Source organism: Theropithecus gelada, chromosome 19, assembly GCF_003255815.1.
Source record: "Theropithecus gelada isolate Dixy chromosome 19, Tgel_1.0, whole genome shotgun sequence".
In the NCBI taxonomy this organism is placed as follows: Eukaryota; Metazoa; Chordata; class Mammalia; order Primates; family Cercopithecidae; genus Theropithecus; species Theropithecus gelada.
Window position 1 is genome coordinate 15,016,333 of NC_037687.1, and position 25,255 is coordinate 15,041,587.

The 25,255-nt window shown below is 53.1% G+C and overlaps 1 protein-coding gene across 2 annotated transcripts; it reads right to left on the bottom strand.

The window, feature by feature from the left end:
* Positions 1 to 849: 849 nt before the first annotated feature.
* Positions 850 to 25,037, bottom strand: AKAP8 (A-kinase anchoring protein 8). Of its 2 annotated transcripts, none has more exons than XM_025369002.1 (14): positions 24,953 to 25,037; positions 22,526 to 22,564; positions 20,476 to 20,508; positions 19,640 to 19,919; positions 18,713 to 19,196; positions 18,095 to 18,224; positions 17,831 to 17,877; positions 16,037 to 16,070; positions 14,130 to 14,217; positions 10,602 to 10,743; positions 10,222 to 10,315; positions 9,065 to 9,195; positions 7,226 to 7,321; positions 850 to 2,691 (listed from the first exon to the last, which is right to left on the bottom strand). In XM_025369002.1, exons 1-14 carry the CDS (start codon positions 24,969 to 24,971, stop codon positions 2,236 to 2,238), a joined length of 2,073 nt encoding a protein of 690 aa, XP_025224787.1. In that variant the 5' UTR covers positions 24,972 to 25,037; the 3' UTR covers positions 850 to 2,235. The 2 variants fall into 2 exon arrangements, with proteins under 2 accessions (XP_025224787.1, XP_025224788.1); XM_025369003.1 differs by having other exon boundaries at positions 18,698 to 19,196.
* Positions 25,038 to 25,255: the final 218 nt, after the last annotated feature.

The window sequence follows — 25,255 nt, forward strand, 5'->3', positions numbered from 1 at the left end:
GCAGTGGCATGATCTTGGGTCACTGCAACCTCTGCCTCCAGGGTTCAAGTGATTCTCCTGCCTCAGCCTCCAGAGTAGCTGGGACTACAGGCGCACAGCACCATGCCCAGCTAATTTTTATATTTTTAGTAGAGATGGGGTTTCACCATGTTGGCCAAGATGTTCTCGAGCTCCTGACCTTGTGATCTGCCCACCTTGGCCTCCTAGAGTCCTTGGATTACGGGCGTCAGCCACCGCACCCGACCTAATTTTTTTTTTTGAGACAAAGTCTTGGAGTGCAGTAGCATAACCTCGACTGACTGCAGCCTCTGCCTCCCTGGTTAAAGCAATTTTTCTGCCTCAGCTTCCCCAGTAGCTGGGATTACAAGCGTGTGCCACCACACCCAGCTAATTTTTGTATTTTTGCCATGTTGGCCAGGCTGGTCTCGAACTCCCGACTTCAAGTGATCCACCCGTGTCGGCCTCCTAAAGTACCGGGAATACAGTTGTGAGCTACCATGCCTGGCCGGGTCTTGGAGTTTTAGAAGAAGAAAAAAAAGGGGCGGGGGGCCAGGTGCAGTAGCTCAAGCCTGTAATCTAGGAGGCGGAGGTTGCAGTGAGCCAAGATCACGCCACTGCACTCCAGCCTGGGCAACAGAGTGAGACTCTGTCTCAAATTAAAAAAAAAAGGAAAAAAAGAAAATTAAGGAAATAAAGCAGTTCCACTAGTGATGTTTTTTTCCACTACTGATGTTCAATGCTACCAACATTTTTGCCTTAACAAGCTTAAAGAGCAGGCTCAACCTGTGATTAAGACACATCTACGCAACATGAACGGATGCTGAGCAGAAATGACCCAGAGGCACCATCGTCTTATCAAGCAGTTTATTTCCATTTTCAGTTCTATTGTTGACTTTTTAATAAATATTCACCGGAATCTCCACTAAGGCTCCTCATGAGCAGGGCCCAGTTCCTAGAATGTGCATGGTGAGTTAGCCCCTGGTATACAGCAGAGGCTCAGCAAAAATTTTACTGCCTCCTAGTGACTTCCCAGTGGCGTTTCCCAACATGTGAGATGTATACAGTTCACAAGGCCACAGGGAAACCGACACAGCAGGGCCATTTCAAAAGGGGGGTATCTTCCAATTCTTCTGATTTGAGGAAATTCTAACTGTGTGTGCTAACCTTGAACACATGCTAGCCTCCCTTTCTCAGATTCGGAAAGGTCTAAAGTAATAGTTATTTCTCTAAAATGAAACATGTACTTCATTATATTATTTTTTTTTACCGATAGCTTCTATCTATGGCAACTTATGCTGGATTATTCCATCTATGGGAATCACATCAAGTTTCCTTTTTTTTTTTTTTTTTTTTAAAGAGATGGGGTCTTGCTATGTTGTCCAGGTTGGTCTTGAATTCCTGGGCTTAAGCTATCCTCCCGCCTCAGCTCCCAAAGTGCTGGGATTGTTGGCATGCACCACTGAGTCTGGCCAAATTTTCTCTGTAAATACATTTGAGTGGCAGTAACTAATTTTAAAGGAAAAAAAAAAACTGAAGTAATCTAGAGGTGGAACACAAATGAGGTAAAATATTAGAGAAATGATTCAGCAAGGACTAAAGATTGGGGCGCAATGCCCTCTGCACAGTCTGGTTCTTGAGGCTGAGGTGGGTGTGTTTCCAGTGGCGTAGGTCGGTCAGATTCTTCCGGCCTTTGAGAGCGCGTGGATGTGACGTGGTGCCACATGTGAACCAGGTGCTGCCGAGTCCTGTGAAAGTCACACACCATACGGTGCACTACAGAGGTATAGATTAAAGGCTGAAGCTTGAAACAAACAAAAATCCTCTATAGAGCAAGATATATTGCTAGTGTTGAGCAGTTCCCAACCAAAAAAGATAAAATAAAATAAGGAAAAAAATAAAACAAAAAAAGAGGCATTCCATCAGTGGCTATATTGAACAAGTAATGTATCATCAAGATATAATCACCCAACCTTTATTATTTCCAAGTGCAGTGTCAAGAGATATGTTACAGCTGCTAAGGACAATGTACTTCTTTCAAACCTGGGCAAGAAGCCACACGACTGCACAAGACAAGCCGTGAGAGGTACTGCTCAGGAGGAAATGGCTGGGTCTCTTCACCAAAATTAGTTTACAGCATATTCCAGGAGCACACGCCCTTGTACTGCTTATAAACCAAGGGAGAAGGAGCAACACCTCCATCATCCCAATGCCTTCCCTGGCACAGGGAAATGAGCATCATTCTGTGGGAATAGCATCTTTGGACTCTGCATCAGTTTGTTCCACTTCGGCATCTGTGGCAGCTGGAGCAGGAGCAGCTCTGGTTTGGGCACTTTCTGCCTCTGCTCCCATTGTCTCGGTGCCATTTCCAGCCTCTGCAGCCTCACTTCTGGCCTCGTGGACGCCCTTCTCAGGTGCCGTTCCGCAGGGCACCTGCTCTTCCAGCAGCTGTTCAGCTTGAGGATCACTACTGGCCTCCGCTGTGTCCATGGCGCCTTCGCCCTCAGCTGGCTCCCCGTTGCTCTCTGGAGCAGGCGCTCCTTCCCCATCTACAGCCCTCACTGCTGCTGTAATCACCTCGGCTAAGACGTCCGCGGCCACCTCCTCAGGTGTCTCTTTCTTATCCTCACCTCCTAAATTGTCATCTCCTTCCATTTCTGGATCAACGGTTTCACTGGTGAAAGGGTCCTCACCCTGGCCAAAGAGGAAACACAGGTCAGTGTGGTCTAAGCAGAGCTCAGGAGGCCCATGATTGCTGGGATGTCAGCTTTCCACAGCCAGCAGAGTCCACAATGAAACACTTCTGTAAGTTACACCACAGGAGTGAATCCTACATGTTCTCAGAGCCTACAGATTCAGAAAAGTGTCCCCAGATATTCTGCAATTTGTTTTTTTGAGACGGAGTCTCATTGTCACCCAGGCTGGACTGCCGTGGTGTGATCTCGGTTCACCACAGCCTCTGCCTCCAGTGATTCTCCGGCCTCAGCCTCCCAAGTAGCTGGGATTACAGGCATGCACCACCATGCCCGGCTAATTTTGTATTTTTAGTGGAGATGGTGTTTCTCTATGTTGGTCAGGCTGGTCTGGAACTCCAACCTCAGGTGATCTGCCCGCCTCAGCCTCCCAAAGTGCTGGGATTACAGGTGTGAGCCACCGTGCCCGGCCTGCAGTTTTTAATCAAGCATGTAACAGTGAGGAAAAGTTCACAAGACCTAGGATTTCTTAACTTGATGCTTTTGTTTTTTTTTGTTTTTTTTTTTTTTTTTGAGATGGGAGTCTCCCTCTGTCGCCCAGGCTGGAGTGCAGTGGCGTGATCTCAGCTCACTGCAACCTCCGCCTCCCGGGTTCACGCCATTCTCCTGCCTCAGCCTCCTGAGTAGCTCAAGGCGCCTGCCACCACGCCTGCTTAATTTTTTGTATTTTTAGTAGAGACAGGGTTTCCCGTGTTAGCCAGGATGGTCTTGACCTCCTGACTTCATGATCTGCCCACCTCAGTGCTGAAATTACAGGCGTGAGCCACCGCACCCAGTCTTAACTTGATGTTTTTTAAAAAACGGCATGTAACAGAAGTTAACACTATGTAATTTTTTAGTCTCATTAAGGTGCAGTGGCTCACGTCTGTAATCTGTAATCCTAGCACTTTGGGAGGCTGGGGCCGGAGGACTGCTTGAGCTCAGGAGTTCGAGACCAGCCTGGGCAACATGGCGAAACCCTGGCTGTACAAAATATACAAAAATTAGCCGTGCATGGTGGCACATGCCTGTAATCCTAGCTACTCAGGAGGCAGAGGCATGAGAATCGCTTGAACCCAGGAGGCAGAGGTTGCAGAACAAAAAAATATTTTTTTTTTTTTTTTTTTGAGATGGAGTCTCACTCTGTCTCCCAGGCTGGAGTGCGGTGGCGCGATCTCCACTCACTGCAAGCTCCGCCTCCCGGGTTCACGCCATTCTCCTGCCTCAGCCTCCTGTGTGGCTGGGACTACAGGCACCCGCCACCGCGCCCAGCTAATTTTTGTATTTTTAGTAGAGACGGGGTTTCACCGTGTTAGTCAGGATGGTCTCGATCTCCTGACCTCGTGATCTGCCCATCTCGGCCTCCCAAAGTGCTGGGATTACAGGCGTGAGCCACCGCGCCTGGCCAAAAAAAAAAATTTTTTTAAGTGTCATTTGTGCCCATAGCCTTGAGATAAATCCCCATTTTCCAGAAAAGGAACTGAGCTTCAAAGATCAGTAACTTGCCAGAGGTAACAAAACTACTACACATCAGAATGAAGATTCAAATCAAGTCTGACTCCCTCAGAAGTCAAAATTCTCCTAACTATATGCTAAAAAACTATCTATAGTCTAAAACAAGCGAACTAAAAGTTATCATTACCAGATTAGGAAACATGTTTTAAAATATGATGCTTAGGGCAAGGCACTCATGCCTGTAACCCCAGCAATTTGGGAGGTCAAGGCGGATCACTTGAGGCCAGACCAGCATGGGCAACAGTGCAAGAGTGTCCTTTTTTTTTTTTTTTTTTTTTGAGACGGAGTCTCGCTCTGTCACCCAGGCTGGACTGCAGTGGCTGGATCTCAGCTCACTGCAAGCTCCGCCTCCCGGGTTCACGCCATTCTCCGGCCTCAGCCTCCCGAGTAGCTGGGACTACAGGCGCCCGCCACCTCGCCCGGCTAGTTTTTTGTATTTCTTAATAGAGACGGGGTTTCACCGTGTTAGCCAGGATGGTCTCGATCTCCTGACCTCGTGATCCGCCCGTCTCGGCCTCCCAAAGTGCTGGGATTACAGGCTTGAGCCACCGCGCCCGGCCAAGAGTGTCTTAAAAATTAGCCGGTGTGAGGCCGGGCGCAGCGGCTCACACCTGTAATCCCAGCACTTTGGGAGGCCGAGGCGGGTGGATCACGAGGTCAGGAGATCGAGACCATCCTAACATGGTGAAATCCCATCTCTATCAAAACTACGAAAAATTAGCCAGGAGTGGTGGTGGGCGCCTGTAGTCCCAGCTACTTAGGAGGCTGAGGCAGGAGAATGGCGTGAACCCAGGTGGTAGAGGTTGCACCACTGCACTCCAGCCTGGGCGGTAGAGCAAGACTCCATCTCAAAAAAAAAAAAAAAGGCCGGGCGCGGTGGCTCAAGCCTGTAATCCCAGCACTTTGGGAGGCCGAGACGGGCGGATCACAAGGTCAGGAGATCAAGACCATCCTGGCGAACACGGTGAAACCCCGTCTCTACTAAAAATTACAAAAAAACTAGCCGGGCGAGGTGGCGGGTGCCTGTAGTCCCAGCTACTCGGGAGGCTGAGGCAGGAGAATGGCGTGAACCCGGGAGGCGGAGCTTGCAGTGAGCCGAGATCTGGCCACTGCACTCCAGCCTGGGTGACAGAGGAAGACTCCGTCTCAAAAAAAAAAAAAAAAAAAAAAAAAAAATTAGCCAGGTGTGGTGGTGTACTACTGCAGTCCCAGCTACCTGGGAGACTGAGTGGCGAGGATCTCTTGAGCTCAGGAATGCGAGGCTGCAGTGAGCTATCATCACACCACTACGCTCCAGCCTGGTAAGAGAACAAGACCCTGACTCAAAAAAAAAAAAAAAAAAAAAAAAAGACACGCTTAGAAGCCTGAGCCCACACTTGACTCTAGAAACTTTTACCTTGCTTCAGCTACAAAGGTAAAATCGTGAGTTATGTTTCTTCCCTCTTTTTTTTTTTTTGAGACAGGGTCTTACTCTGTCATCCAGGGTGGAGTGTAGTGGCACGATCTTGGCTCACTGCAACCTCTGCTTCCTGAGTAGTGGGGACCACAGGCGTGGGCCACCATGCCTGACTAATTTATGTATTTTTTGTACAGACAGGGTTTCACCATGTTGTCCAGGCTGATCTCGAACTCCTGAGCTCAAAGTGATCTGCCCACCTCAGCCTCCCAAAGTACTGGGATTACAGGTGTGAGCCACCACGCCCAGCCCAGTCATGTTTCTTAAATTGGTTATTTAGATTCTGTGCCTTTAATGGATGGAACTGTCCAATATGGAAGTGTTTAGTAACTGAGAGGAGGGCAAACAGGCCCTGAAGTCAGGTTGTGGGCTGGGACTTAGCTGCCTGCCCCAAATACCAAAGTACTGGGATGAACACTGAGCAAAATGGGTTTCACAAGAAAGAACTGGGAGCTCTTCCAACCAGCCTTCTCTCCATGAGCACCCACTTTGGGACTTTTATATGCTGCTCCCAGCATGAAGGCTCTGGTTCCTCACTACCCCTCACCTTCAACCTCATTCACCTTCAACCTCACTGTCCACTGGCTCTATCAGTGAAACCTCTTTTTAGCTTCTCTTCTGGAAAATTATCATCTACCTTGGATATTTTTTTTGAGATGGGGTCTCGCTCTGTCACCTGGGCTGGAGTGCAGTGGCACAATCGTAACTCCTCTAACTCCTGGGCTCAGGGATCCTCCTGCCTCAGCCTCCCAAGCTACTGGGATTACAGGCATGAGCCATAACTCCCAGTTCTCTGCTTTCCTTTATTTTAAAGACCAGGTCTTGCTATGTTACCCAGGCTGAAGTGCAGTGGTACCACCATCACTCACTGTAGCCTCAAATTCCTGGGCTCAAGCAATCCTCCCATCCCAGCTTCCCGAGTAGGGCTAACCTTGGGTTTTTCTAAAGCACCTAAAAATCATTTGCTCAGAATTTTAAGGCTAAACAATAAGGATTTTCAAGCTGCACCACATCCCCAGAGTCCCCAGGCAAGCAGTGACTGACTGGAAATCCCAGTTGTCACGTTCCGGAGCCTGACGTACTCCAGTGTCCCTCAACTGGTCAAAAGACTCAGAAATGGCCGGGCTCGGTGGCTCAAGCCTGTAATCCCAGCACTTTGGGAGGCCGAGACGGGCGGATCACGAGGTCAGGAGATCGAGACCATCCTGGCTGACACGGTGAAACCCCGTCTCTACTAAAAAATACAAAAAACTAGCCGGGCGAGGTGGCGGGCGCCTGTAGTCCCAGCTACTCGGGAGGCTGAGGCAGGAGAATGGCGTGAACCCGGGAGGCGGAGCTTGCAGTGAGCTGAGATCCGGCCACTGCACTCCAGCCTGGGCGACAGAGCGAGACTCCGTCTCAAAAAAAAAAAAAAAAAAAAGACTCAGAAATGCTGAACACTGCACTCTGGATTCAACTCCCTGCTCGTGGGGTTCGTCTTCCCTTTCAAAAGCTTTTCCTGTCTGTGGTACTTGCAAGCACGAACCTTGAGGTATTTCTCCAGCATCTTCACTATGTGTCTGTTGTTCAAAACACTCTTCGCCACGTGGAGGCTGGTTTTCTTGAACTGTTCAGCAGCCAACTGCAAAGGGCACCAAATGTGATCTTTTAAAAATGGCAAGGATAAGCAAGAGAACAAACCAGTCAGGCTCCGCCGCGCCATCCTGAGATCAGCCCTATGCAGAGAGGCAAATCTCAAAACACCAGGCTCCACGAATCGAAAGAAGGCTCCAGAGAGACTGTGCAACCAAGACTAACAAACTGGAAAAGGTGGACAATCTTAAGAGATAAACGCAAAGATGCGCCACTGATACCCAAGTAGCACATGCAGAATCGGGGGTGAAACAAGAGCGTTCACAAATGAAAGGCGGTGTGGGCTCAGTGGAGGAAAAGGGCAAGCTCTTTCTTTTCAGTTTTTGGGGTTACACTGATTTCATAAGTTCAACAAAAGTATGACTATGCTGGGTGTGGCAGCTCACGCCTTCAGCACAATGGTCCCTTGTTTGTATACTGCTTTTCAGCTTATCTTTAATAGTACTAGGGCTGGGCGCAGTGGCTCACGCCTGTAATCCCAGCACTTTGGGAGGCTGAGGTGGGTGAATGACCTGAGGTCAGGAGTTCAAGACGAGCCTGGCCAACATGGTGAAACCCCATCTCTACTAAAAATACAAAAAATTAGCCGGACGTTGTGGTGGGCACCTGTAATCCCAGCTACTTAGGAGGCTGAGGCTGGAGAATTGCTTGAACCTGGGAGGCGGAAGTTGCAGTGACCTGAGATCGCACCACTGCACGCCAACCTGGGCAACAAGAGTGAAACTCCATCAAACAAACAAACAAACAAAAACCAAAAAACCATAATCAAAACCAAAACACAGTACTGTGAGATGGGTGGGCAGCTTTTGACCTCCCCATTTAATAGCTGAGTAGCCGGGCGCGGTGGCTCAAGCCTGTAATCCCAGCACTTTGGGAGGCCGACACGGGTGGATCACAAGGTCAGGGAGACCATCCTGGCGAACACGGTGAAACCCCGTCTCTACTAAAAAATACAAAAAACTAGCCGGGCGCGGTGGCGGGCGCCTGTAGTCCCAGCTACTCGGGAGGCTGAGGCAGGAGAATGGCGGGAACCCGGGAGGCGGAGCTTGCAGTGAGCTGAGATCCGGTCACTGCACTCCAGCCTGGGCGGCAGAGCGAGACTCCGTCTCAAAAAAAAAAAAAAAATAGCTGAGTAAACTAAGGAGAGAGCTGCTAACCCAGGGCCAGAAAGTGACAGGCTGCAGAGCAAACGCAGCCACAGGCACTCTTCACTGTCTGCTTTTCTGCACTGACAGCAGGTACAGCCGTGTCACTGGATAGGGCCTCTATGGTCCGCAATGCTAAAAACACTTATGATTTGACTCCTCACAAAAGAAGGTATTTTTCCAGAATCTTCAACATGTGACCCCTGGGCTCCACATTTAGCCTGAAGCCCCATCAGGTAGGTAAGGACAGAACCAGTCCTTTAGTCCAAGTCCCCTGGGCCACTCGGCTCTCAATGGCCCTTGGGTCTCAGCTTACAGAAGCCCCCAGGCCTTCAGCTACTGGGAAACTGACCTATGTGGAGACACTATCAGGAGAATCGTAGCTACTACATTTAATTGAGTCTAAGCAACACATTTTCTCATATTTTTATAAAAATTGAGACGAATCCTACGACCCATCGATGGAAGTGACAGACTTGAAACACAGCAAGAGCCGCTAAAGATGTTGTTATTCCCCATAAGACACAGGAGGCTCTGAGCCGCAGCCCTGCAATGCGCACCGCAGGCAGTGTGGGAGGAAGACTCACCCTGCGGTTGTGATTGTGGTCCACGGAGTGCAGGTGCCGCTGGAGGAGCTGTGGCTGTGCAGGAATTAGCATGTCGCAGGCCAGGCAGTGAGCAGCCTCGATCTTCTTGAAGAAGTGCTCCTGGCCAATCCCTGCGAGGAAACGCATGTCTTTTAGGATCTGGGACAGCAAGTGATTCTTTCCTCCCACTCCCCAACAGGGCCCACGTTTTCTCCCTGCAACTCTAAGGAGTCAGAAGGGCATAGCCTGCCTTTCTATGGGGAGTATGGGCTAGCACATCGGCCTCTATAGCTGAGAATTCTGCACACTTCAGCTTTTCTGTTCCTCCTGGTCCTTTCTTTTCAAACCAAGGAGGAAAAGACACGGACGTGCTTAATGTCAGGATATAAGCTACGATCTATGCAAGGCCACATCTGAAGGTTTCTTTCTTTCCACTGCTGCTGAGCGCTCTTCCCACAGGTCTCACCATCACCTTCTCAGCCACCTTGAGCTGGCTGTGAGCCACATTGCTTTTTTCTGTTTTTGAGACGGAGTCTCACTCTGTCACCCAGGCTGGAGTGCAGTGGCGCGATCTCAGCTCACTGCAAGCTCCGCCTCCCGGGTTCACGCCATTCTCCTGCCTCTCAGCCTCCCGAGTAGCTGGGACTACAGGCACCTGCCACCACACCCGGCTAATTTTTTGTATGTTTTTTAGTAGAGACGGTTTCACCGTGTTAGCTAGGATGGTCTCGACCTCCTGACCTTGTAAGCCACCTGCCTCGGCCTCCCAAAGTGCTGGGATTACAGGCGTGAGCCACCGCGCCCAGCCATTGTTTTTGTATTTTTATTTTATTTTATTTTTTGAGATGGAGTCTCACTCTGTCGCCCAGACTGGAGTGCAGTGGTGCGATCTTGGCTCACTGTAAGCTCCGCCTCCGGGGTTCACGCCATTCTCCTGCCTCAGCCTCCCAAGTAGCTGGGACTACAGGCGCCCGCCACCACACCCAGCTACTTTTTTCTATCTTTTAGTAGAGATGGGGTTTCACCGTGTTAGCCAGGATGGTCTGGATCTCCTGACCTTGTGATCCGCCACGCCCAGCCTCGCGCCACGTTTTACGGGTCCCGTCACATGCCTTACTACCATCCAGGACAGCACGCATCCTGGGATCACAACTCACCTTTGAAAGGATCTGGTTTTGGTTTCGCAGTTTCTTTCTCCATCAATTCCTGACGCCGCTTCTCAATTTTCTTATTTCTGTTTACAATGTATTCCTAGGTGGGGTTGGAGATGGCATAAAGTAAAATGAGAGGCTGGCATGTGTGGACATTTCTCAGCTGCCAGGGCTAGGCAGGCAGCTGTCAGAGCAGTTCCATGGGCAGCACAGCACTATGGCCGGAGCTCTCGGTTGTCCCTGTGACTCGGGGACTTACACAGCTGCTCTATCTGGGAAAGGAAACCTTGGCCAAGTATGGCGTCTGATTTCCCTTTGTCCTTCAAGGGATCCGGCACCTGCCGGATCGATGGACGATGAGGTGACGGGACCCAGCTGTCCTTTACCTGCAGGAACTCCACTGTCTTGTCAGGCAGCTTGGTGCTTATGAACCGCAGTGTCTCTTTGTGGAATTTGCTTTGCAGATGCTTCTGGATCTCTTCATCGTCAAAGCTACGGAACTTGCACACAGAACAGGCAAACTGAATTCTGGGGAAGGAAAACAAGGAGGGGAGTGAAGCGGGGAGCATCAGCTCACCTCTGGGGAGAGCTGAAATAGAAACAGGATTTTCAGGAATCTTTTTCTTTTTTTTTTGAGACTGAGTTTCACTCTTGTTGCCCAGGCTGGAGTGCAACAGCGTAATCTCAGCTCACTGTAACCTCTAACTCCCGGGTTCAAGCAATTCTCCTGCTTCAGCCTCCTGAGTTGAGTAGCTGGGATTACAGGCCCCCACCACCAAGCCTGGCTTTTTTTTTGTTTTTTTTTTTTTTGAGATGGAGTCTCGCTCTGTCGCCCAGGCTGGAGTACAGTGGCATGATCTCAGCTCACTGCAAGCTCTACCTCCCAGGTTCACGCCATTCTCCTGCTGAGCAGCTGGGACTACAGGCGCCTGCCACTACGCCCAGCTAATTTTTTGTATTTTTAGTAGAGACGGGGTTTCACCATGTTAGCCAAGATCGTCTCGATCTCCTGACCTGGTGATCCGCCCGCCTCTGCCTCCCAAAGTGCTGGGATTACAGACGTGAGCCACTGCGCCCGGCCATTGTTTTTGTATTTTTATTTTATTTTATTTTTTGAGATGGAGTCTCGCTGTCGCCCAGACTGGAGTGCAGTGGTGCGATCTCAGCTCACTACAACCTCCGCCTCCCGGGTTCAAGTGATTCTCCTGTGTCAGCCTCCCGAGTAGCTGGGGTTACAGACACCCGCCACCACATCAAGTTAATTTTTGTATTTTTTATAGAGACGGGGTTTCACCATGTTGGCTAGGCTGGTCTCAAACTCCTGACCTGTGATCCACCCGCCCCCGCCTCCCAAAGTGCTGGGATTACAGGTGTGAGCCACCGTACCCAGCCTATTTTTTTTTTTTTTTTTTGTATTTTTAGTAGAGACAGGGTTTTACCATGTTGGCCAGGCTGGTCTCGAACTCCTGACCTCAGGTGATCCACCCCCCTCAGCCTCCCAAGTAGCTGGGATTAGAGGTGCATGCCACTGCACTCAGCTAGGGAAAGTCGCTGTTGAACCAAGAGTTCTGACTTCCCAAGGAGCAAAAGAACGGCAGTTACCCAAACTTCCCCAGCTGAAGAATGGGAACACGGACTGGCAAGTATCTCAGGCAAATGATTCACATAGTAATCTGCTGACCCTGCAGCCCTGTCTGGCCCCAAAGCCCCTGAGAAAACACCGGAAAGCTGCAACTGCTCAGAACTGGGGATGCCCTAGGCTCTGGCTGGCGGCTCTTGGGGCCCAGCATCTAGCTCCACAGCTTCTCAGATGAGTTTCTCTCTGCAGCCACTGGGATGACACAAGGCAACCTCATTTTACGTGCAGACAAAACACCTCGCACAATTCAAAACACAAAACCCAAGACCAGCTCTCCCATGAGACTCCACGTAGAGACACGTCACAACCAATTCTACAGATGAGAAGGGAGGCTTCTCTGTCACGGGCTTTCGAAGCCTCCCCAAAAGTAACCACGCTGCACAGCAAGGGAAAGCAGCCTGCAGACCCCCAGGCCACCACACTGGGGTGCTTCCTCCCTGGTTCTGTCCTGGAGGCTCCTGCCCTTCTGGTGTAGGGGTACAGGCCCTGTGGCACTCAGGACTTCCCCTCTGCCAACTCCACAAGCCTCGCTTCTGACCTCTGACAAGCACCAGGAAGACACGTCCACACCCCCTATGGAGCAGCGCGAACCCAGGAGGCGGAGCTTGCAGTGAGTGGAGATCGCGCCACTGCACTCCAGCCTGGGCGACAGAGCGAGGCTCTGTCTCAAAAAAAAAATAAATAAAAATAAGTCACCTCTTCATTGGAAGAACATACAAGATTTAAAAAAAAGCAAAAAGGAAGTAAAAAAATGTCACCTCTATGCCCTTCTCCCAGTACTCTGGGAGGTCAAGGCAGGAAGATCTCTTGAGGCTAGTTCAATAGCCCAAGCAACAAAGAAAGACCCCTGTCTCTTCATTATATTATTAAAGCTAAAAAAAAAAAGTCATCTCAGTTTCCACATGACACGAAAAGTCATCTACTCTATCCATCATTTATCTGTTTAAAATAACAAGGGTTTCAATGTTCCCGTACCGCTTAAGAAGAAACAGTTCCGTGTTTGGTTCCTGGCTTCATTTTGCTAAGCACTTCTCTTTCTTTTGAGATGGAGTTTCGTTCTTGTAGCTGAGATTACAGTAGTAGCTGAAATAACAGGCACCTGCCACCATGCCTGGCTAATTTTTGTGGTTTTAGTAGACAGATTTCACCATACTGACCAGGCTGGTCTTGAACTCCTGGCCTGAAGCGAGCCGCCGGCTCAGTCTTCCAAAGTGCTGGAATTACAGGCGTGAGCCACTGCATCTCACCCCTTTTACTAAGCATTTCTTTGAACAAAACAATCACTGTCCAGGCTGGGCACAGCGGCTCACGCTTGTAATCCCAGCACTTTGGAAGGCCAAGGTGGGCAGATCACTGAGATCAGGAGTTTGAGGCCAGCCTTGCCAACACAGTGAATCCTCGCCTCTACGAAAAATACAAAAATTAGCCGGGCATGGTGGCGGGTGCCTGTAATCCCAGCTACTCAGGAGGCTGAGGCGGAATTGCTTGAACCCAGGAGGCAGAGGTTGCAGTGAGCCGAGATTGCGCCATTGCACTCCACCCTGGCCAACAGATCAAGACTCCATCTCAAGAACAAAAAAAAGAAAAAAAAAAACCACTCTCCCATGTGAACCTTAAGGTCAAGGATTCCTCAGCATCACATGATCATTGGTAATTTCAGTTTCTAGTCGGAAGCACTTAACTCCTGGCAGAGAGGGACAGGCACATGGTATGCTCACGCTGACATCCTTTGGGCTCAACATTTTGCAATCATTTTCTAGTCTGGGACAAAATCTTGATGGTAGGACCATGTCTCTACCTGTCTCCTAGCTATGTCAAACTCCAGGGGTGGTCTGGATTGAGATAAGGTGTACGCAGGACACTGACTGAGATGCCAGACAACCAGGCCGGGGACAGGGCTGCCCCTCAGGCCTGCAGGAGAGTAACAGAGCCCCCTGCTGGGCAGTTACGGACCACACAGACCCACTAGTAAGGCTGGGACTCCAGAGGAAAAGAGACACGAGTCAAACACCAGTTCTCTAAGCAAGAACAGAAACCTAACTTCACCAAAGCAACATCCCAGCCGTCCTAGAAGACAGGTAGCTTGTGTGCTGGGAGCACAAGCGATGGCCTTTTCTGCACTCTCAACGGTTTCCTGTTTTGCCTCCCACTGGTTTGGCCAGAGGAGTCAGGCTACCAGGCCCCCAGCATTGTGGAGGGAGGACAGGTGAGCTCGGGAGCGCCTCCACTGCACCACATCCACCTCTTCCTGTGGGGGTGTGTGCCCGTGCCTCACCTGTCGGCTGCACGGTCCCGCGTCCTGTCTCTTCTCCTTTGCTTTTCCCTTCTCTTTTTCACATCCTCGTCCTCGTCATCCTTCTCTCCTGTAACAGACAAGTCCCTTCGAGACGCTCTGAGGGGCCTGCAAAGGAGCTGAGCTCCAGGGCCTGGTCGGGGGGCTGCGGCTTGGCCACTACACCCTGTGCCCTGCCACTGCCTGCACCACGAGGCAGAGTCCAGGATGCCCCAAGGCACCGTCAGAGACTCCTGGTGGACACGGGCCTGTGGCGAGGCCAGAGTAGTCACCTCACTCCCCACATGGCCTGAGGCGGCCAGGACGGGCCAGGGACACAGCCTGCCCACCCCATGTGCACCACAGCCCCCTGCTGTCTCTGTCCTCCCCATCCTGCTTGTCCAATCTCATGCCCTGCAATGGGGTCTTCTCCCAATATCACAGGAGAAGCCAATTCTCCCCGGATGAAGAGGCGGCAGCTGAAGGCCTCAAGAAGTGAAGCAGCTGCTCCGCCGTCCTCTATCCCACCTCTAGGCGGACTGTGACGAGTGTCCTGGCGGCCCCGTCTGAACTAGGGCCTCAGCAGGTCTGACAGTCCTTGCTGGCCCGACCTCTATCTTCCACTCACAAAAACCGTCAGTCTAGGGCTTTCCCAGGGCTGCGTGGGAAGCAATCCTAGAAAAAAAATCTGGGAAGAGACCGATTGGTCCTCCCGTCCGTCCCCCGGGGCCAGCACAGGAGCTCCTCGGAGAGCCACGCGGCCATCGTCCCAGCATGAGGCCAGGGACGGACGCTGAAAAAAGGTTGGAGAAGCATCTGAACTGTAACCCCTACCCCTGATGCCAGTCCCGAGACTGTCCCACGAAGATGGCGACCGGCGTGCGCTGCTCAGAAGCCTCTCAAAAGGGCGTGTGGGATTTTTGGCAAGAGGTCACTGCCTGAAACTATGACTGCTGTTTAATAGCAAAGTCATCCCGGGTAGGTAGCAGGACCTGCGCGCAACAGACATGTCACCTTTGCTTTAGCATTGTGCCACTAAGCGCTCGGGGCGCCCCGTGCTACGGACAGGACTGCTGCGGGTCGCACGGGGGAGGACCGCAGAGGGCTGGCTAAGCCTGAACAGGAGGAGCATCTAAGCCAAGGGCCTTCAGAATGCATGGGAGCAGGGCCACTGAGGAGCCAGCCTGTGATCCTTGGGGTAACCAGCTACGGAAAGACCCACAGAACAGGTAAAGAAACAAGTGGCTTCAGGGTGAGCTCCAGGCCGCGGCACCTCAGGCCGCCCTGCCGTGGGGCTTTAAGCCTGGTCTGCTGTTGCTGCGGACCCTTTCATCTCCTGCACTGGACATGAAGAGACCTGCTGAAGGGCACCTGCCTCTCAAAGACCCAGTGGGCCTGGTGCTCCCGACCCCACAGCTGTCTGCTGTCACACACTTACAGGCACAAAGCAATGTGCACTGCAGCTGCCAGTATCCCCACCACAGAGGTCCACAGCATGGCCCAGGGCAGGTGACTGAAAGAACCGGACAAAAGGAAGCCCTGGAGAAAACAGTTCAGGGACATGCACTGGCCGAGCAGGGCACAGAAGATGGGCTGGGAGCCTCTTCTTTCATGTGTCTCCTTCCCTACAAACTTCAACTGTGGTGGACACCCAAGGCTGCCCCCCATCCCCACTGCAGCCTGCATCGGGTCAGGCAGACAGACCCGTTTCCGGTAAATGCTGCCCCAGACACTTTGAAGCAAAGTGTCGGCCGATCGCCACGGTCAAGGCCCATCTGGTGGCTGCAGCCCCTCTTCCCCCACAGCCACGGGCCCCTCCATCCAGGCCCCGGTTTGCTCAGAAGCTGGGCAGTAAGTGCGGGGCAGCCAGGAAGACACAGGAAAGCTGCAAGGGACACGGTGACGCCTACCTCTCTGCTTCCCAGAGTCGCAGAAGTCATCCTCCTGGAAAAGAGAATACACGAAGTCCGGCAGTGAGCTGGTGTGTCCACAGCTCTCTACAACCAGCCCAGTCCCTGGCCACTGCCTGGTGGGTGGTCTCACCCCAGACCTAGGTTATTATGCCACCAAGAATGAGCCAGTGTCAGGACCACCCTCTGGGGCTCAGGACAGGGCCTGTGTGTCCTGTTATTACTCCCAGTTGCCTTCAGAGATTCTGTGACGACCACCTTTCTAGAAAGCCACTCACCCACCCTCTCTCGGCTCCTCCTAAGCTGCAGAACTGCCTACCCCGCGACAAAGGCCCACCCGTATAATTCTATGAACAGAGCCTGTTCACCAACTGTAGGGAGATGGAGTCTCACTTGGGGGATGCCAGTTCCGGCATTCTTCACAGAAAATGGGTTCCACCACGTTTCCCAAGCTTTTGTTTATATTTATCCAATATCTTTTTTTTTTTTTTTTTTTTTTTAAACAGTCTCACTCTGTCTCCCAGGCTGGAGTGCAATGACGTGATCTCGGCTCACTGCAACCTCTGCCTCCTGGGTTGAAGCTATTCTCCTGCCTCAGCCTCCGGAGTATCTGGGACTACAGGTGCACGCCGCCTCGTCCGGCTAATTTTTGTATTTTCAGTAGAGATGGGGTTTCACCATATTGGCCGGGATGGTCTCAATTTTGTGACCTAGTGATCCACCCACCTCGGCCTCCCAAAATACTGGGATTACAGGCGTGAGCCACCGCACCTGGCCTATATTTACCCAATGTCTTGATACCAAATCATGTATACATAAAAACAATTCAACTGAGAATCTAAACAGAGCTGACTCCTTAGGCAGTGAACATACGGTTAAATTAAGAATCAGTAGGTTTGCAGAGATTCCTAGTCTCAACACCAGCACAATAGGAATCAAGTGAGACTCTGAAAACCTGAAAAGCCACCGTCTCCTGCCTATGTGACTGTAAGGACTTGGGAAGGCCCTCTTTCCCACGCTGGACATCCAGGCCCTACACCTCCAACTTGGATCAGAATCTTCACTGGGGTGGCTGAGGCACCTCCCCAGGAGCTTGGGGTGGTCCTGGCTACAAACTGGCCCCACATGCTACCGCCTGTGCCTTGTTGTGAGGACGGAAGGATGAGTCACAACAGACCGGTCAGCGGCACCTGGTATGGAGCTGGCGGCAAATCAGCCTCCAGCCTGTGCTTGGAAGCTTCAGCCTACAGTCCCTGCACTTACTGGCCTGGAGACGAGGGAGAGGAACTGGGAGCTTTTTTCAGAAAGGGAATGTTTGCTGTAAGTTGAAAACATTTTTTTTGAGACAGTCTCCCTCTGTCGCCCAGGCTGGAGTGCAGTGGTGCAATCTCAGCTCACTGCAACCTCCAAACCTCCACCTCCCAGGTTCAAGTGATCCTCCTCCCTCAGCCTCCCGAGTAGCAGGGACTACAGGCACATGCCACCACTCCTGGCTAACTTTTGTATTTTTAATTGAGATGGGGTTTCACCATGTTGGCCAGGCTGGTCTTGAACTCCTGACCTCAAGTGATCCACCCACCTGGGCCTCCCTAAGTGCTAGGATTACAGGTGCGAGCCACTGCGCCCGGCTAAGGTGGAAAACTTTTAGAAACCTAGCTAAAAGTCAGGGTCCTAAATCCACTCAGAGGTAGTCAAATCCACCACGGCAGCCGCTCCTGCCCCTTTGTGAGGAAGGGCGATTAAAGAAAGAAAAAATCCCACGCTAGAGGCGAAAGGGCTGCCTGGTGGACTTACACCCTTGAATTCTTCATCTCCCGAGCGGAAGTCACCAGCTGCGTCATCTGCCAGACACAAAGAGAGGAAAAGTCAGTCCCCGGAGAGTGGTCCCATCTGGTTTCCACCCTCCCGAGCTCGCCGTCCAGGGTGAGTGTGCCCGGACCACAGTGGCGGTGAAACATGCCACCCGCGAGTGTCCACGACACAGACGGGGCAGGCAGACCCCAGCAGGCAGCTGACCCATCCTACATCCGCCTGGCCCCCCTGGCCCCCAGGACATACCATTTTCGGAGAAATCTCCTTCACTGTCAAGCCGGGCCAGTTTGGTGTCTGGCTCCTCGTAAAGTTGGAACTGCTTCCGTTTCCTGCCCGTGCCATCTGGTCCGAAGCGGTCAAACCCTCTCCTCTTGGGCTACAGACAACAAGCACACCCCGTGAGCTACTTACCGGGGCCATGAAGATGCCCCACAGAAAAGAGCAAGGTTATAAGATCAGACAACACAGGCACAAAAGGTCTTTTAAAAAGCAGAGACAACGTATTTGAAACTAAAAAGAAAATCATGCTGAGTGAAAGAACCCAGGAACAAAAGGCCGCACATTTCGTGACTCCATTTGTGCAAAATGTCTAGAACATGCAAATCCAGAGACCAGTGGTGCTTGTTGGAGGCTGGGGGGAGGAGACAGGGGTGACTAAGGAGCAGAGGTTTCTCTTCCAGTTGACAGAAATGCTAAGATTAGACTGTGGTGGTGGGGATGGTTGCACAATCCTGTAAATTAACTAAAAGTCGAACTGCGCACTTAAAAACATTTAAGTGAATGTTGAGACGGGGAAATTTTACCTCGATAAAGCTGCTAAAAAGAGAAGCGAAGGCAGCTGGAAGGGACCTTGTGAGGGCTTACCCGATCCCGCATCCGAGGCTGCGAGCGGCCACATCCGTAGGGCATGGTGCCGTCATAGCCGCCTGCCGCCTGCATGCCCATCACGCCGTAGTCGGGAGCCACGGACTGGGAGAAGAGGGACGGAGGCGGCCGGCTGGGGGTGGGCCCTCCTAGGCCCCGTCCACCCACGTAGTTCAGCTCATTCCATGGCGTGGACAGGGGCTCAGAGGACGCAGCGGGGGGCACAAAGGGGTCACTGCGCATGAAGGCGCCAGGGTTGCTCCGGTCCTGGAAGCGGCCTTGGCCCCGGCCCCGCATGAAGCCATCAAGGGAGCCCCGCTCCCGGGCCGGGTCCCGGCATTCACTGTACTGCCCCCCAAAGCTGCCATTGCGGTCGGACCCCAGGTCGAAGTCATAGTCATAGCTGTAGCTGGGGCGGTAGGGGTTGTGCTCGGGCAGGCAGGGCCTGGAGTCATAGGACTCGAACGGCTGGAAGCGGAAGGAGCTGCAACAGAAGCACAGCCTGTCAGGGGCAGTCCCCCCAGTCACCCACTGCCACACTCCCTCAGTATAACCTCGATGCCCCTACATTCGACACAGCCAAGCAAACCACCCTGCGTTCCAGCTGAGTGCTCGGATGGCCAACGCCAACCAACACCCCCGGATACTGCTGAGTGGGGGACTCAGAGCCCCTGGCCACAGGAGCAGCAGGATGCAGGAAAAAGGAGTCTCGGGGAGGTTAGCCAACAACCAAGCCCAAGCCCCACCATGAGGAAAAGCAAGGCAGTCCTACTGTAACACCGCTGGCCCCCACGAGCCCAGCTCATCAATGCCACACTCAGGAGGGAGGCGAGGACAGGTCCTCCCTCAAGAGTGGGTGCCCACTCCCATGTGCACAAAGGTGGGGAGGTGTGGGGTCCCAGGGGAAGGGCTTGGGTCCATAATCACCTCTCCCGGTCCTGCATGCCCTCCCCACCGCTGCCGCTCCCGCCCCTGCCTCCTTCCTTGGACATCATGTCCAAACGCTGGTTGATCTTGGCAATGAGGGAGTCAGAATTGTCGGTGCATGGCTCTGGGCCATAAGAGGCCATGTGCACGGCAGGGCCCCCCGCCGCCAGGCCGCCATCGTTGGCCTTGGCGGCCTCCCACGAGGCTGGGCCGTAGCTGTAGGTTGCGCCTGTGGTGACACTGGTGTTCTGGGCGCCGTAGTAATTGTAGTTTTCATAACCTGTCATGGGGGGAGGAGCCAAGTCAGACCTCAGCACCCAGGAGACCTGTCCATGGTGGACACAACCAGGGAGGGGCACCCACTGCCACCGAGAAGGAAAAGGGCTGTGGGACCCAGTGCTGCTGGCATCATTTCACACTGCACTGTGACCTGCCAAGAGGCAGCAGGAGGTGGCCAAAGAAAGGGGTAGCCTCAGGGCCTAGCAGTGGGTTTTCCGTGCCAGACTCTAGGACCTGTTCCCCATTCTAAGCCGGGTGACTGAGTCTGGGAACAGCAGTTCCGGCTGCTGACAGGCCCCACAAAGGACCGCTGCCCCCAGAGCACAGTCACAGTCCTCCCCATCATGCTTCTCTGAAGCTGCCCACCACAGCCGTCTGCAGCCGCCCCACCCCACCAACCGCGCCGTATTCACAACAGCAGCCCTGGCTGACTGCGTCCTCAGGAACAGAGCCAGGAAGTCCATGTCAAACCTCCCTGATGGGCTGAACCTGCCTGGCCTTCAGATCAGAGGCCCACTCGCCCACCCACAGACCCCCCCCGCCACAGAAGGGCTTACCTTGCCAGCTGGCCACACCAGTTCCATATGCACCTTAGGGGAAACAAAAACACACAAGAGCCCTGTTTGCAGAACGAAGGCACTGACACCCCAGCTGTCACCCCGCTCCACCCTCCACAGTCCCAGCGCCAGGGCTTCCCTCTGCAGCGCTCAGGGAGGCAGCCTTGGGTGTTCTTAGCTCACTCAACTCCTACAGAGCACTAGGCTGAGCACAAGCCAGCCTTCTCCCGTGCAAGGCCAACTTCCCGTCAGGGCAAGGGAAGGGATGCTGCACGCTTCCCAGGAAGCTCGTCTACTGTGGGCTGCTGGCCAAGAGGTTGGCCGGGTCAGGCCCCAGGCAGAGTCCTCGTAAAGGGCCAGTTCCCACCAGAAGCCAGAGTGCAGGCGCTGCCAACTGCACAGCCAGGCATTGGTGCAACGTCACGTCCTCAACTCAAGCGAGCAAGACGACGTTATGTGCCTCGAGCGACTTTGAAGGTCTCCTCCTGAAACACCGGGTGGTGGCTCGAAAAGCAGCCCCACTCCCCATATTGCTAGAGACAGATCTCAGACTCAGAACACAAAGGAAGCCCTCGCGCCCTCGAACACGGGCTGGCAGAAAGCAGAAAACCTTGCCAGCAGAGAGCACACAATGGCCCCCCAAACAAGCCTAGCGTCGTGACCCTGACTCTAGAGTGGGGGTCTGCAAAAAGTCAGGCCACACGGAGCCCACTGCCCACCTTGGCACAGCCCTTGTGATTTTCGAATTTCAGTGCTCATAAGTAAGTACCAGCACACTGCCTGTAGCCCTGTGTTCTCAGGCTCTGCCCCCAGCGAAGGGTGAATTTTACGTTTTTAAATGGTTGGGGAAAAGCTTCTAAGGTATATTCAATGACAAATTTTGACATGAAATATATCACTTACACATTGGGTCAAAACTCAGAGACTATGCAAATTAAGAAAAACTATGAGCTATAGTGAATAATATCACATAAACACTGGAACACTGACTAATTAATTGTAACAAATGCATCACACTAATGCAAGATTTTTTTTTTTTTTTTGGAGACAGGGTCTTGCTCTGTCACCCAGGCTGGAGTGCAGTGGCTCACAGCTCACTGCAGCCTTGACCTCCTGGGCTCAAGCAATTTTTCTACCTCAGCCTTCTGAGCGGCTGGGATTACAGGCACGCACTGCCACGCCCTACTAATTTTTTATTACTAGGATAAAAGGATCACTTGAGCTCGGGTCTCGAACTCCCAGGCTCAAGTGAGCCTCTTGCCTCGGCCTCCCAAACTGCTGGGATTACAGACATGAGCTGCCTCACCCAGCTAATGAAAGATCTTACTAATGAGGCTGGGTGTGGTGGCTGACACCTGTAATCCCAGCACTTTGGGAGGCCAAGGAGGGCTGATCACGAGGTCAGGAGTTCGAGACCAGCTTGGTCAACATTGTGAAACCCTGTCTCTACTAAAAATACAAAAATTAGCTGCGCGCGGTGGTGGGTGCCTGTAATCCCAGCTACTCAGGAGGTTGCGGCTGCAGTGAGCCGAGATCACACCCCTGCACTCTAGCCTGGGCAGCAGAGCAAGACTCCGTCTCAAAAGAAAAAAAAAAATCGTACTAATGAGAGACAGTACACCTGAGTGGAGATGTGTGGGCCTATGAAACTCTACTACTAAATCTAAAGCTGTGCTAAAAATCTGTTAATGATAGAGAAAAAACACCTTGGATATACCCTCAGCTATTTACTCAGAATAAAAATATTTTGCCAAAATAGAGGATTTAATAACACACAAAAATTATGATCTTTGAATTATATTGTCTATAAGTAACTACTGGCATTGTCCCATCCACTCTTTCACACATTTATGACTGCTTTCCTGCTACAGAGACTGTGGAGCTCATAAAGCCACAAAGATATTCACCATCTGATCCTTTACACAAAGTTTGCTGACCCCTGGGCTACCACCTCCCTTGACCCTGGTGACCATCAGGTTCAGCTCTGCCATGCTACGGCCTTGAATATAAGGGAAGCCCACGCCTCACCCGCAAAGCAGAGCCCACTTACCCTGGGTGTTGGCAGGTCCAGCACTCCATGCCCCATAGCCTGCAAGAAGACCCCGTGAGTTAAGATTCTATTTGTCACACCAGAGAACGGGTCCTTTTAGGGGTACTCCTAAATGGATCTCCTTACAGTTCAGTGTCAGCCTTACAAGAAGGAATACCCCCCCAACACACAAACAAGCCACCCCACAGCTGGCTAACGGCATCATCGCATTCCACTTGGCTGAGATCAAAGCAGAAAAAGAAGGGTGGGAAGTGGGCTTGGAGGTCAGCTCCGCCTGCAGAGGGACCTTGGCCAAGTACCTCGCCCCTCCAAGAGTCCATCCACAACTGAGGCTAACACAAGACAATCCACTCAGCATGAAGACACATTCCCCCACCCACCACACAGCCAGGAAACCAGTTCCGACTACTATCACAAGTACCCCGTAACTGAGAACAAGCATGGGAATTTGGTGACATAAACTGCATCTCTCTAAGCCGCACTTCCTATCACTTTTAAGCCCTCCACGGATCCCCTGGACCTTTAAGTCCCAGGGCCTTGGCCTGGCCCGAAGGCATCAGACTGCACTCTTCGACCCTCCAACACCCCCCACCCACTATGGGATCTGTCTGGTCCCTCCAGGAAGGAGGATGGGAACTGTGTTCTCTTCATTTCTGTGTCCCTGGGGCCCAGCACTCAGCTGCGCGCGGGTGGCCACCATGCCTGTTAAATGACTTCACTTTGATGAGGCAGGAACATACCCATGTCTCCCTCACCAGGACTAGCCCCGCTGCTAAGTGCCTACTGTGTGCCGATACACTGCAAGCACCCAGCAAACCCTGTTGTCCCGAAGGCCATTCAGAGACAAGGGAGCTAGGCTCACGGGTTACGAGACTTGACCCAGTCATAACCGCTGAGTTTTGCCCTCTGCTATGCTATGCCTTCTCCTCCGTCATACCACAAAGCCTTCTAAATTTGCATCCGTGCAACAGAAAGGCAGACTGCAGATTCTAACAGCAAGTAACCAACCTTGAGAGGCCGCTTCCCTGTGAAGCTCTAGTGTAAGCAGCACGCACTATTAACCTTAAAACGCTCCCCGAAACACAAGAAATCGGGGAAGCTGAACTATCTCCACTGTGTCTGAAAGGTTTTCGGGAGGTAGGAAAAGGGGATTAAAAAAACCTCTCCAAACTAAGACTGAAAAAGACAATACCGGCAGAAAAGATCTGATGGGAAGGAAAGGAGAGAATGGTAAAATCTACCCAGGCTGTGGAAGACCAGGAGAGCCAGGCAGAGCCTTCGCTAGGACCCGGAAGACACCAAAGCACACCGCGCACGCTGCCGCCTCAGGACCGACCCCTCTCCTGTCTCTGCAATTTCTGGTGATGGGATAATTTTGCCCTGCCACTTCTCAAGATCGACAACTTCTTGAGCTCCTGCAGCCAGGATCAGACCACTAGCTTCTCTACACCCAGTCGAGCTCCACCCAGCGTGTCCCAACTATCCCCTGTGGGCAAACTTGGCTCCCAGAAAGCTCTGATTCCAGAGGCGGGGAGCAGGAAGCTCGAGAAAATCGGCCCTACTGCAGGCCAAGCGCTAAAGCCAAGCGGGGAAAGGACACGTTCCCTCTTGCACAACCCCTTGGCCCCTCCAAGCCACCGCAACGCACTGCCTACATGAGAATGGCCAATCTGTCACCAGCCCCAGGGCACATCAGGTTTCCAGCTTTGTACAAACACTCAGCATTTGCCCCTCACCATCCTGTCCCACGCCAGCACGCGCCGGGTACAGAGCTGGAGCCCGGCGAGGCTGACTCCCGCGCCGGCCGCACTCGGCCCCACTACGCAGCACCAGGGATTAAAGGCCCGACCCCGCGCAGCCCGACGGCTTCCGGGACAGGCGCCCTGGGCCTCGGGAGCCCAGCAGAGGCCCCACCCGGCCCCGACGGCCTAGGACAGGTCAGGAGAGGCGGCCCCAGCGGTCCACCCGTGGCCCCAGACCCAGCGCCCGGAGCCCGACCTCAGGACCCCACGCTGTAGCTCCGCCCCCTAGCGCCGCCATTTTGTGGCGTCTTCGGAAGAGGAAGCCGGGAGTGCAAACCCCGGGGTCGCCGGGGGCCGGAAGGGCCCCGCCGAAGGTGAGGGACAGAAACGGCTCGCACAGCCCAAGGCGCCCCCCATGAAGCCCACCGCGGCGTCTGCCCCAACCCCGAGTCCCGCCCGCCTCTTCGGGCCCTGGCGGCCAATCCGCACGCAGCGCCCAGGGAGCGACGGCGCCAAAGCCCAATGAGCGGCGCGCGCGCGCGCGCGCCCTGGCCGCCTCTCTGCAGGGCCCGGCTGCGGCAACCACACTCCGGACGAAGGCCCGGCCCGCAGCCGTCTGCGCAGCGGCTGCGTGGCTCGCACTCAGCCTTCGCTCCCTACTCTGCACCCAGCAGCCTACACAAACCTCCGTAGCCCTGGTCCATGTCTTCAACGCGGCCCACCAGCAGCCCCTTTTACTAGGAGACCACAGCACGCATGCGTTCAACGCACCTCCGCCGTCGACTACTGGAAGACTAGGCGCACACGTCACTACTTCCGCGCGCGCCCATTGGCTGGCCTTCACGAGGGTCCGCCCTCGCCGTCCCAGCTAGCCTTTCGGGCTGCGAAGCTCCACCTCCGCAGCCTGTCGGGAGTTGTGGTCCCGCAGCGGTGCCCGAGGGCCCGGCCCGCGCGCATGCGCGCCCCGCCTCTCGGCCCGCGCCCCGCC